At 59.9% G+C, this 13,153-nt stretch overlaps 1 protein-coding gene across 2 annotated transcripts in view; it reads right to left on the bottom strand.

The window, feature by feature from the left end:
- NAPA (NSF attachment protein alpha) overlaps nt 1–13,153 on the bottom strand; it is a 22,609-nt gene extending 9,456 nt beyond the window's left edge. The window contains exons 1-3 of one of the 2 annotated variants that reach the window (XM_077747090.1): nt 12,916–13,153; nt 4,299–4,378; nt 1,450–1,566 (exon numbers count right to left, since the gene is read on the bottom strand). In XM_077747090.1, the coding sequence (XP_077603216.1) occupies nt 1,450–1,566; nt 4,299–4,378; nt 12,916–13,013 (295 nt within the window). In that variant the 5' untranslated portion in view covers nt 13,014–13,153. The remainder of the gene's footprint in view (nt 1–1,449; nt 1,567–4,298; nt 4,379–12,915) is intronic. The other variant, XM_077747089.1, reaches the window with a different exon arrangement.

Here is a 13,153-nt window from a genome sequence, read left to right as displayed (position 1 = left end):
CCGGGGGGGGGGGGGGGGGAGGCACACCCCGGCCCAGGCCCTAGCACCCAATGCACCCCCTGCCGTGCTGAGCCTCCGCTGAAAAGGCTCAGATCAAAAGCCAGGTGATCAAGGACGCGGCATCACAGCACCAGGTGGGGGCCCGTCCAAGAGAGGCACAGAGGTCTGTTTAAAGAGCAAACAGCGCCGCGCACGTGTCACCAAGCCTGGCCCTCAACTCCTGCTGGAAGAACGAGTCCTTCCAGTCACGCAGGGGCAGCGGCTCAACGCTCCAGACGCCAAGGCAGCTCTGCCAGGCAGAGCGGCTCCCCAGGGGGCAGAGGGCAGGCTGGGTCGGGGAGCTCCAGGGGATGGGGGCAGGGAACAGACACAGAAGTTCCTGGGTCCCCATCACGCTGCCCACGCAGCCTGCGGCGGCCCTCCCATCACAAGGCCTCCGCCCAGGTTTGCGCCTGGCCCGAGCCCACCAAGCGAACCCTCGGGCCAATGCCTGCAACACACCCAGCCGCGAAGGAGTGGCCCTTCAAGTCTGGGGACACAGAAAAGCCCCTTGGTCTACACCGATCAAGCCCCCGGCTGGGAACTAAACATCCCCTGAATCGGTAAGGACCTGCCGACGACTCCGGAGCACGGGGGTGTGGACCGTGCTTACCCACCCACGCACACACTCTGGGCTCTCTGGGGAAGGGCAGGTCTCTACTCCGAGGTTAGTCACCTCTTTTTCTATTCTCTTCCCTTAAAACACTCACACGTTCCCTACTCTCTTCTGAGCAAAGAGTGACAACACAGGGTCACTTGAAAAGAATGTCTCTGTGCTTGCTAGAATGAAAAAAGCCAGCCACCTGCGTCTGACACCAGGATGGAAAAAAAAGAACCGAGTTCCCGGGCTCCGTGAGGCCCCAGAGCCCGGTACCCGCTGGGCTGTGCTTGTTCCTTAGGAGGAACTCGGGGGGACACGTGGCCTTCTCGCCGGAGTCCATCCCAAACCGGGCTTCTAGCCGCAAACACTCCCTCATCTTAAGTAAGTTGTTCTCTGGCGCCCGCATCTCGGGCTCCGTTCCGATCCCCCCCCAGCGCGTTGGGAAGCCAGGTCAGGATAATTTCCGCTCCTTTTTCGGCAGCACCTCCTACCTGGCTGGGCTCAGAACCCCCTCCCACCCCCTCCTGCATGTTAATTCTGACAACAGAACAGATTTTCCTCTCCCTTGGCATGCGACGGGTCTGCAGTGTCACGCCCACTCCCAAATGCTCCCGGCCTCAGAGGGAAGCGATCAGCCGCGAGGCGGACGCCGAGCAGCAGGGGGAGGCGGAGGCTTGGAGCGGGATGCAAATGCCAACCGGAAGGGAGCCAACTGTGTGGTTCGAGCGTCCGGGCGCTGGAGCCTCGCGGGCACCTGAGGACCTCTCCCGGGAGCGCGCAGCCAGCCCCGGGGCCGCACGGAGGCTCACCTTGGGGGTCAGCCTTCTTGAATGCGTTGCCGGCGTCCACGAAGCAGGTGGCCGCGTCGTGTTTGCTCTGGAGCTGCAGGTGCAGCTGGGCCGCCTGGCAGAAAGCGTTTCCGGCAGCTGGAACAGAAAAGAATGATCTCAGCCTGAGCGGGGTTCCACTTACCACCAGCCACTCAGACGCCGCACTGGGGAGGAGGCTCTCCCAAGAAGGCAGAGGGGCCCTGGGAGAGGGAGGGACGAGCCTGGGTTGAGCCGAAGTGGAGGCCTCAACTTCGGGCCCCCTGACCCCGAGGTCGAGGCTCCGGAAGGCCCATGAGGTGGACTCGGAGGGGAGGAAGAGGAAAGACACTCTGATTCCCGGGTGTCTGAAGAGAGGGCCAGGCTGAAGCCAGCTCAACTCCCATAGCCCTGACTGCAGCCTTTGCCGACATCTCTAGCGCCACCACGTCTAAAGATGCAGGGAGAAGGCAGGCAGGGCCGAGAGCTACGAAGGATACACACACTATCCCCAACGAAGCCCTGCGGTGGCCCCAAGGGAGACAAGTGCCCATGGGCAAAAGGCAGCAGCGACCACACGGGAAGCCTAGTCCATCCTGTCCTTAGTTGCACTGGTCCGAAGCCATTCTGGTCACATGTCTGTCTCCTAAACCGCCCGGTGGCATGCAGGACACCATGGGGTCTCCCGTCCTCTGGGCTGGAGGGCAGGGGTGGGGCTGCGCTAACCAGGGAGCTCCAACCCCACCTTCAGCTCAGCCAGCCTCCAACAGACCCCATGCGGCCCTTCACCCTCCACCAGCAGGATCTGAATCACACAATTCCTGAGCCGAAGGGGACCGGAGGGCCTGGCTCTGTCCTGTAACTTCAAGGCAGTGGGGAAGATAGGGAGGCCCAGGTTCTCGGTATGTAAGATTTATTAGTTTGACAGGCTTGAGTGGAAAATGTCCAAAAGAGTAGTGTCGTTGCAGAAAAACGAAAAATACCCCAAGACTTTTATTTGAACAGCCAGAGAAGTAGGGCTGCAGTAACAAATTTTAGAGGCAAAGGACCATCTATGTGATTGGAAAATAAATATCCTGGGGCGCCTGGGTGGCTCAGTCGGTTAAGCATCGACTTTGGCTCAGGTCACGATCTCACGGTTTGTGGGATCGAGCCCCGCGTTGGGCTCTGTGCTGACAGCGTGGAACCTGCTTGGGATTCGCTCCCTCCCTCTCTCTGTCTCTCCCTGATTCCTGCTTTCTCTCTCCCTCAAAATAAACAAACCCTAAAACAAATGAACAAACAAACATTCTTTCTCTAATGGTACCTTATTAGTTCGGAAGCCTAAAATTATCCCCAGTGTGAGGCCTCATGCACAATATATCTTGCAAAAGCTCAGGGAAAACACTTCCGATTTCCTGGAAACCAAAACCATCCTCAGAAAGCGAGGAGAAGCTGTCCCACCCGGGGCCCTTCTCACTGTTTCCAGGGGCCCGTTTCAGGTTTCATCTCCTTCTGGTCCGAACGCTCCTCTGTGGGCCCCAAACCTGAACCTGTCTTCGCTGGATCTCCTTGATGGCTGCCTTGCTGACGCTCCCAGCCGGGTACTGACATCAGCCCCAATGAGCTCAACACGGCTGCACTGTCAGAGCTCTCCTCCAGGCCCTCAGGCGGCTCCCAACCAGCCTTTCGGCCCCTCCGGCCCTGGGGGCCCCTCCCTGCCTGCCCACCTCTCCTCGGAGGGGCCAGCCACGCTCCGGCTTTGCCGCGAGTCTTACCACAACCTCGTGACCGAAGCCAAAGAGGCCTCGACTCCGATCATGCTCTGCCCAGTGACAGAGCTTGTGAGCGTTGGCAGGCAGAGGCGCATGACCTGGGACCCTCTCTTCCGGTGGAGGCCCTTCTCCAGCAGTAAGTGACAGGACACTGTCAACGTGTGTCCTCGCCCAGTCAGAGCGAGAGCACACAGAAGGCCACAGGGGGCACCTCGTCCCTGCTCCTGAGGTCGGCTTGGCTGCTGACCGGAGTCCTCCGTGAGCTTTCCCTTCCACAAGAAGGACAAGTGTGGAGCCCAAGGCCACCACGCTTATGGGGTGCCGGCTGCCCTCGGTGGTGACGCTCCATCTCCGAGTGCGCGCTACGGCCCCACGGGGTCGGGACTACCGCTCTCCCTGCTGTCCTGCTGGGGGGGGATCGCACTCGGGGACTCCCCCAGGGACACACGGCCAGTCTGAGCCATGACACAGACCTGAGTCACGCTGGCTTCAGAGGTCGGGGAGCAACCCAGGGGCAGGCTGAACGCTCCACTCCCGGGCCGGAGCTCTGCTTTCTGAGTTCTCATTCCCACCACTCGCTCGCGCGTGGGGCTGGGCCAAGCCTCAGTTTCCCGCCATGGGGCACAGACGGGGCACGGACGGTACCGGCCCTCACAGGGCTGCTGTGCCTGCCGTGCCACGGAAAGCACGCCTGGCGCCCAACAAACGGTTAATGATTACTGTTACTGCTGGACCCAGTGGAATGGCCGCCCGGGCCCAGAAGTCAGACCCACCGGGGACAGCACTAGGGAGCGGCTTCCGGGGAAAGCTGAGCCGTCCCGAGGCTGCGGAGAAACCCATCAAAGAGCCACCTCGATTCGGGAGCCCATCTACCCTCAGCCTTGGAGGCCCCTCCCCAAGGTCCTGTGACCTACGTAAAACAGCCCTGTGGGCTCAAAATGAGCCAATGGCAGGCTGATGGGTTTCTGATGTCAGAGACGGCAAAGAAAGGTAAGGGGGGGGGGCTGCAAGGCGCACCCCCAGGTCAGGCCTTCAGGACCGAAGCGGAGGGAAAACAGGAGACACGACCACAAAGGAGCTGTGGCAGGGATCACCTACCGCTCCAGTTTTTGGCCATCTTGAACATGTTCGCCGCCCGGGTATAGATCTCACAGGCCTCCTCTATTTTGGATGAGCCTCTGCGGAGAGAAGGGGAAAGATGAGACGGGCGGCCCGGTACCGAAGGGCAAGGTCCTGCCCCAGGGCCAGCGCAGATGCGTCCCCACCCCCGTAACCTCCCCGGCAAGCCCGCCACCGCCACTGAGGGCGCAGAGGAGATGGAGTCCGTGGCCTCCGTGCCCGGGGACAGACACACTCTGCTGGGGAGGCGTGGGCTGCCCTCACTTGGGGGGGGGGCTTCCAGACCGCCTCGTGAGCCCTGCCTCGGACAGCCTCTTCCACTCCCGCTCAGTGCCCGTGGGTTCCCAGGCTCTGTGTGCATCGTTCCCCCACCCCACCTCTTCCGAGAGGCCGCGAAGAGCATTTTGGGGGAGGAGCCTTGGCCAGTCTCCAGCGCCTCGGTCCCACGGCTTGCCCCACTGTGGTTGTTCGGGAAGACCTCTTGACCCTGCCCTGTGTCATGGCTACCTCAGGCCTGAGCAGATTAACACAGAAAACTAGCCAGCGCACTCCTCTTGGAGGCGGTGTGGCAGACAGGATTAGTCACCGTGCTCCTGGCTGGTACTGTCTGAATTCTTTATCGTCTGCGTACTTTATCTATTAAAACGTACAGAGAGAGAATACAGAGAACAAACGTTTCTCTTTTAAGTACCAGGATTTACACTCGGTTCTGTGGTCCAGCCACAAATTACATTTCTGCCACTTTATCCCAAGAAACCGATCAGAAAAGTCGTAAGGATGTTCAGTACAGAATTGTTTAAGATGCCAGAACGACCTTCAAAGAATTTATTGTGTAAGAGTAGGGGCCGGAGACACACAAAGGAGTACGTTAACGGGGGAAAAAAAGGGGAGTTCTGTTTGGGCAGCTTTCTCCTGACTTCCTGATCCCCCGAGCGGTCGGTGCATCCGAAGCTCTCCCTGAACCGGGGGACCCTTTGTTAGACCCTCGTCAGAGTCGCCGCCACGTGTCTGTCCTTCCGCCTCCAACAATGCAACCGGGCTCAGCCCACGGGGTCTGTGGTCCCTGTAAGGGTTCAAACGCCCACACAAGCAGGAGGGAAAACATCCTACACGCTCAGTTCTCCCAAACGATCTCAGATTCTCTCTTTGCGGACATCAACCGGTGTTTCGTTTTGAAGGAGAGTAGACGTATTTTCCAACAGTAAAGCCACACAGATCATCTTTCCTGTCACCCCTCCCCCGTGTCCACCGGCCCCGGAAACTCGCCAGCCCCACCGCTGGGGGACCTCCAGTGGAATGTGGGGGCATGCCTTCACCCCATACCGCTAACGCAGCAGGCCCATTCCTTCCCATCACCAGAGCTGGTCAAGGTAATCACAGGGCCTCCTAGCCACCCTCCCCTGAAGAACTCCCTCAGGTCTGGGTGGGGCCGGAATCAGGCTTTTGAAACCATTGTCCTGGGTGATTCAGAAAGATCAGGTGAGTCTCGGAGGGAAAAGGCTGATCTGGGCCCTCGGTGACCTGTTCTGTCTGAATCAGGCTGTGTCAGCGAGGGGACACCCCCCCACCCCCCACCCCGGGCAGGCCAACTAGGGCTGGGATCCTGGCTTCCCGAATCCAAATTGCAGCAGGTAAGGTCCTTCTTTAGATGAAAGCTTGGGGCCCCTGCTTGGAGGGACTTCTTTCGAACCCACTCTGGGCCTCGGGGAGGTGAGGGGCCTTCACAGGCGTAGGGTCCTTTGGGGCCTCACAACAAAATCCTCAGGGAGACCTTCTCGGAAGGTTCTTATACTTAAAGGGGATGGATGTGTTCACAGACTGAAATCCTGGGTCTCCCCATCCCGGGGGCCCCTAGCTCATCCTTCCCTTCTTTGTGGGAACAGTTAGGTTCTGTCCAGATTCAGACATGCTCTGGAAAAAACCTCGGGCTCCTGGATGAGCAGAAATGGTCCAACCCACAGAGAGGCCCAGAGCAGGGTGAGAGGCAATGAACGGTCGGCCCCAGCTGGCCTGTTTCAGCTCAGCGGGACAGAGGGAACACAGGACACAAAGCCTGTCAGCTGCTGGCCTGAAATGCTATGATGCCAGGCCAGGCCTGCGCTGGCTCAGCCACTCAGATGGCAGAGTGGGAAAGCCGGAGGGATTAACGTCTACTCTGCCGACCTCTCCCCCCAACCCGTGGACGCGAGGCCTGGCCACTGCCATCGCCAGGCGATGACAGGGGGCATCTATGGAGTCCCATCCTCTTTGTTTAGAAGGTGGAAATGGAGCTCCCAGAGGGGGTGAGCGACGTGCCCAGGGTCACTGACAGATCCTGAAGGGGAAGCCATGCACACCGCTGCTTAGTCATCTGGGGAACAGATATGAGCACTTATTCCGAGCCAGATGTGGTGGTAAACAGAGAAGGACCCAGTCCTCGGTACACAGCAAATCAGCAAGGCGACGTGAGGAGTGAGCGAGCACAGAGAGGCTGGGGGCAGGGGGTGTCCCTGGACAGGCACATCAGGGCAGGCCACTGGGAGCACGTGAGACTTCAGCTCAGGCCTCGAAGGTGACTAGGCAGCCGCCCCAGGAAAGAGGGACGAGCATTCCAGGCAGCAGGTGGGGGAACGGCAGTGGGTCTGGTGGCTGCGCTGCAGGGACTGGTAGGAAACGAGGCTGAGCGGGCGGGTGGGAGACCCCGTGCTGGAGGCCAGGGGCCAGGCCTGGGCCCTATGCTGACGTCACGGGGAGGTCTGTGGCGGAGGGAGTGCGCTAGCAAGCTGTCTCCCAGCAGGGTGATTCCACAGGGTGCCACGGGGCTTCTTGCTGGGGTCAGAGCCCTCATCAGAGCCCCGCAAAGTCGTTGCCGGGAAGAGCCCAGGCTTTCTCCCGTGCTGCCCGCAGGACACCCAGCGAAGCTAGCTGGGCCCAGCGGCAGGCAGCACAGGCGACAGCTGGCTGTCCCTCCCCCACCGACCTCCCCCAAGCTGCCTGTGAGCCACGAGCCATGCCAGGAATAGAGGAAACTGGTCTGGACCAGCCTGGTGGAGGGCTGTCTATAATTACCCACTCGGCTCTGCTCTCTGCCCCCTCCCCAGGCAGAGGAAGCAGTCTCAGGGCTCTCAGGCACAGCCACCAACCTCCAGCGACTGCCATATGGAGAGGGGAGCACGGTGCCAGCATGCACAGAAGGCCCGGTGGGCTGCGGACTGGGGTGGGGGGGGGGTCTGTGGGGCACACTCTCGGTCTCCCCACTCCTTCCTCCATCCCCCGGGCGCTTCCTGGCTCCCAGAAACAGGCCACCCACCCCACCTGCGCTCTCCCACGGGCCTCACAAGGCAGGCCGCGTGGCCCCCCGTTTTAGGTCCTCATCACTCCCCGCGGCCTGCGCCTCAGTTTCTTGGATCCTCCAGTGTCCAGCGTGGGAAGAATGGACCCAAAGGCCCGTGCCCACCCTGACCTTCTCTGCCCTTCTACCTGTCTTCTCTACGTCATTATGATGACCTAAAGCACTCAGCCGGAAGGAGCACGGCGTTCCTCACTGTAAGGCTTTGGGTACTGGCCCTGCTTCACTGAGGAGGAGCCAGGGCTCGGATGGGTTAAGGGGCTTCCCCAAGCCCGCGCTGCCAGAAGGTGGCAGGGACCAGATGCAGGCCTCGGGGCCTGGAGATCCAGCCCTGCCTTGCTTCTCACTCCTTCGAGAGATCTGGGAGGCTTCCTCACCCAAGTCTTCTGGAAGATGAGAAAGGGGGGAGGGAGGGGACACCTGCGTGACTCAGCGGGGTGAGCATCTGACAGGCTCGGGTCATGATACCGCGGTGTGTGGGTACTAACCCCACATCAGGCTCGCTGCTGTCAGCAGGGCTTCGGCTCCTCTGTCCCCTTCTCTCTGCCCCTCCCCCGCTCTCTCAAAAATAAACACTAAAAAAAAAAACAAACAAGAAGGCGGACAAGGTCCCTGCCTGCTCTTGCCTCTCCTCCAGATTAAACAGCCAATGCTGTGCAGATTAGCATCACCCACAAGTACACGCTGCTCTCTGCTGGGGCAGCGCTGGGCTGCCTCCGGGCAAGGGAGGGAGTCAGTAAACCGGCCCCCCACAGAACCCCCATTTATGCCACAGGCAGAAGGAAGACTGGAAGACCGGAAGGCCTGCCTGGCGCAGGGAGCCAGCAGCCACCAGCTCTGCTCCTCTGCTGACTGTGCAAGCTGTCAGGGTCAGACTGCGGGGTGCCCGGGTGCTTCCTCCCATGCCACCCGCAAGGCCTAGTGTCTGAGCTCCTGCGGGCCAGGGCCTAGGTCCCCCTGTCGGGAACGATGATGAAAGAATAACAGGTCACACACTAACTGCCCCGTTCTGACACCATCGCAGGACCCTCTCGTGACATGCCCGTAAAGAACGAAACGCAGAAACAGAATGGACCCGGGAGGCAAGAGACCCGAGCCAAAATCAGTTTCAGGCACTTTCGGAACCGCGGGACCTTGGGCTGGCCACCCCAGCGCCTCAGGTCCTTGGCCTGTATCAGAGGCAATGAGCCTCCGTGGGGACGAGGGAGGCCGCGTGCGCGGTTCCTGGCACCAAGGCCAGAACAGAGCAGGTGCTCAAACGGCGACTATTATGAGGAGGAGGAGAAATATACTCGGAGGGCTGCCGGCCACCTGGCAATGGGAATTCTAGAGTCACCTGGGGTGCTGGAAAAATCAGGGGCTGCGGTGAGGCCCGGCTCCCTGTGTCTGCGGGTGAGACTCCGGGCCTGGCGGGTGCCGGAAGCGTGCCGGCACCTGGGAAAGCGCCCACCCCGCAGCAGGTGCTCAGCTGGGCACTTATCCGGCTGGCAGAGAGAGCACGTTCCAGAAATGTTTACCTAGTTCCGATCTCAGTGTGGGTCTTACCTCCAGCCCGCCCGGCCCCCAGGTTAGCTGGGCAGCTTGGCCTTCTGGTGTTCACAGAGCCTGGGGCCTTGGGCCCGCCCCACCCTTTACCGCATCGCGCTGATGGTGCGGATTTACGGGCCACCGCTTTCCTGACTGGGAGCGCAGAGGCAGGGGCCGACCCTGCCCGGCGGGTCCTCTGCTGGTTCTCGGACTGATGCCCCTCTGCGCCCTAATGAGAGGACTTGGCTGTAGCCCCAGAACCGAATGTTTTCTCTTCTTAAAAGATGTTTCCGAAAGAGCTCTGTCTCTCAGCCACCCCGTCCCACGTGGGAACGCCGCAAGCTCCACACACAGTAGCAGTCCCCTCCGACAATAAAGGCAGAGTCCCGGGAGTGCAGCCAAACAATGGCCACGGTACCGACACCTTGCATCCCCTGGGGAAAAATGGCGCCCCAGGACTGGGCAGGGGACACCGAGTTTTCAGCAGATCGTGGCAGCTGGCAGGGTGCCAGGAATCCCCAGGGTGCCTGCTGGAAAAAAGCAGGGGTGACCTGGGCAGACTCTCAGGTGGAAGGTGGTGAAGGCATGGCCGGAAGGCGCCATGCCCACACCACACTTAGCTGAGGGCTCGAGCGGGTCCCGAAGGGCACCCCCACCCTGTCCCAAATCTCCCCTCACAAAACCCCGCCTCTAGGGCTCGGGGGGTGGGGTAGGGGGTTGCTGGTGCCTCACAAGCAGTTTAAATAGGAACTGAATGGGGCGCCTGGGTGGCTCAGTCGGTTGAGCGTCCAACTTCGGCTCAGGTCATGATCTCACGGTTCGTGGGTCTGAGCCTCGTGTTGGGCTCTGTGCTGACAGCCAGCTCAGAGCCTGGAGCCTGTTTCAGATTCTGTGTCTCCCTCTTTCTCTAACCCTCCCCTGCTCACGCTGTCTCTCTCTCTCCCTCGGAAGTAAATAAAACATTAAAAAAAAACCCAGGAACTGATTTGTCAATTTCTCATCTTTAGAAATGTGCTCTTTGTACACGGAACAACCTAACATCTGTATTTCTCTGGTACCTCCAGCTCAACTTCCGATAACGATACTTTATAACAGTAAGTACTGGGGCGCCTGGGTGGCTCAGTCGGTTAAGCGTCCAACTTTGGCTCAGGCCACGATCTCACAGTTCATGGGTCACAGTTCATGGGTTGGAGCCCCGCGAGCTCTGTGCTGATAGCTAGCTCAGAGCCTGGAGCCTGCTTTGGATTCTGTGTCTCCCTCTCTCTCTGACCCTTCCCTACTCATGCTGTCTCTCTCTCTCAAAAAAATAAGAACATTAAAAAATAAATTAAAAACACAGAGGTCAGGCTCACTGTTTCATGTGCAGCCCTATGAAGTACGCATCGTTATGGTTTTCATCTCACAGGTGGAAAAAACTTCCCACCAATGGTAGCATTAGGGCGGAAAGAAGTTTTTATCTCGGATTTTGGTCAGCAGGGGATGGGGGGCATGGGTGGAATCGTGAGGGCCAAGGAAAAGCCCCAGGGGACAGAGCCACCATTCTGAATTTGTACAATTCCAAAGGGGCAAAGTGGGGGAAGTTTCTGGGTCCATCTGAAGCCCCGGGGCAGGAAGAGGGAAAGAGTGCGTCTCTCTGGTCCCCGCTCCTTTCCCACAATTTGTGCTTTGCTCAGGAAATCTCCGTCGTTTTGCTTCCAGAGGGGAAGTCTGGGCTGCTCCCCCATTCCCTACAGCTCCGCTCCCGAGGTCCACGTCCACTGGCTGGGTCGAGGGGGGTGGTCAGAGCCAGAGGGAAGGCACACAAGGGGCTCTGAGCTACTAACTGGCTGGTACTACCTTCCTCGCGGGCGGCTGCACCAAAGCCCTCTAGTCTATGGGAGCCCAGAGCCAGAGAGGAACAAAGAAGGCCCACACATCTGAGGACACGAGGTTGTCTCAGATCTCAGGTGGGGGCCAGCCTACTTGGCCCCCTGACATGACCAGAGACCTCTCAATTTGGAATGTTGTCACTGCTGATGTTTCTGAAAGGGGAGGGAAGGGTATGAGGGACAAGCTGAGCCCCAACATGCCCTTTTCCAGTCCCCGACACCACTGTTGGGGGACGGGGGGCTCGAGAAAAGGCCGCTGTGAGATGCTCAACACACGGAAGTCCAGCTCCAGAGGAGAGGAGGTACCAGGGGTGGGGGCTGGCCAGGAGTCCTCCTCGGGGATGACCTGCTACGCCCCCAGCTCTCAGACAGACAGGCTCCCGTCCGTGCCCCCGCCCTCGCCCAGCACCGTCTCAACTGCTTTTGGAGCTGGAAGGGACTGGGGTGCGTTCGTTAAACAGCTGGAGAAAACTGCCATGTGGGGCAGGGAGGGAGGGGGGCTTACAGGGAGGGAGCTCCCTAACTTACCAGCTCCTCCTAAGTGGGCCAACATCTTTCTTAAGTGTAGCGTCCAGAATCGGGCACCAGCCTCGGGGAGAGATCAGTGTGGGAGCAAGTTTTGGGAGCAAACGGGCCAGGTCTCCCACTTACTGGGGAACCGGGCAAAGTAATCCGTCCAGCCTCTCAGGTTCAATGCAAGGGTTCAGAGTGCCCGGCCCAGATCTGACTCAGGATCCGAGCACTTAATCATAAATATTACCTGCTATCGTTGCCGTCACTGCCTGCACTCTCCGACCCAACGTCTCCCCCACTCCAGCTGCCGCAGTCCCTTGTAAGAAGCAAATGGGGACCATCCAAGGCTGGCCCTGTCATGGACTGTGTGCCCCCAAATGTCATGTGCCGAGATCCTAAGCTCCAAGATGATGACGTGGGGAGATGGGGGCTTTGGGAGGGATTAGGTCACCTCCCAAAGGAGGAAGTGCCTTTATAAAAGAGACCCCAGGGGACCAGTTCACCCCTTCCGCAACGTGAGGATGAGGTGACAGGGTGGCTGTCCACAGGCAGCAGGCCCTCACCAGACACCAAATCTGCCAGGACCCTGACCTTGGACTTGTAGCCTCCAAAACTTAGAGCTAAGTTTCTGTGGTTCGTTAAGTCACCCGTAGGAGGCTGTTTTGTTACAGAGGCTCAGACGGACTAAGACAGCCCCACAGAGTCCTCAGTGATCTCCAGCACCTCGCGTCCAAGCTCTTTCCCCGGTTCACGCAGCTTTCTCTTAAGCACCGTCACACGCCCCAGACTTGGACTCCTCACTCCCGGGATCACCTAAGCCCTGACCCTGTCACCCCATCACCAGGAGCTCCTGCAAACCCACGGCTGCACGCCTTGGAGAAAGGTCAATCCCTCGGGCAGGTGTCCTCAGCCCCGGGGCCCACCATGCCCATCAGGGATCCTTCAAACAGGTTCTCCTAGAGCCGCTCCAAAGACTACCGGACTCGGCTTCTCTCCCAGATCGGTCGCCTTCAAGGCCTCAGGCCATGTCCCCTCGGCCCAGGTCCGCCTCCTGTCTCTTGACCCATCTTCAGTCTGGATCCCCTTATCGCCTCAAGACGCTGCTGCCCGTTTGCGTGCCCTCAGCTCGCGGCCCTCCCACCATCTCAGACGGTCTCTCTTCAAACCAAGCTCCCACAGCCCGGCCCCCCCCCCGGCCCTTGGCCGGTGTCCTCTCTGCTACTTTAGACCGTGGCTCCTCCTCCGGGAATCCCCTCCGTTCTCTAGGCTCGAGCCCCGCGACTCGACTCCGTCACTTCAGGCCGTGACTCCTTCGTCCTCTCGGCGTAGGTCCCCGCCGACCCCTCGGCATGGTTCTTACCCAAACAGGCCCGAGAAGAAGGACTGTGAGTTTTTCACTTTGCGCTCCGCCTCGGCCAGCAGCGCCATCGCCTCCGCTTCCTTCCCGGAGTTGTCCATGGCGGCCGCGAAGGTACTCAGCAAACGGCCGGACCCAGGCCCACGGGGGACTCAGCCGCGGCCCGGCCGCGGTAGACAAGTCGGGGGAAGCTTAGCGGGCTGCGTTGACGTCGCACCGGCGCGCGCCCCCTGCTGTCCGG

Source organism: Crocuta crocuta, unplaced genomic scaffold, assembly GCF_008692635.1.
Source record: "Crocuta crocuta isolate KB4526 unplaced genomic scaffold, BGI_CrCroc_1.0 scaffold334, whole genome shotgun sequence".
Taxonomy (NCBI): domain Eukaryota; kingdom Metazoa; phylum Chordata; class Mammalia; order Carnivora; family Hyaenidae; genus Crocuta; species Crocuta crocuta.
The sequence above is the reverse complement of the archived record's forward strand: the minus strand, read 5'-3'. Positions and strand labels throughout refer to the sequence as shown.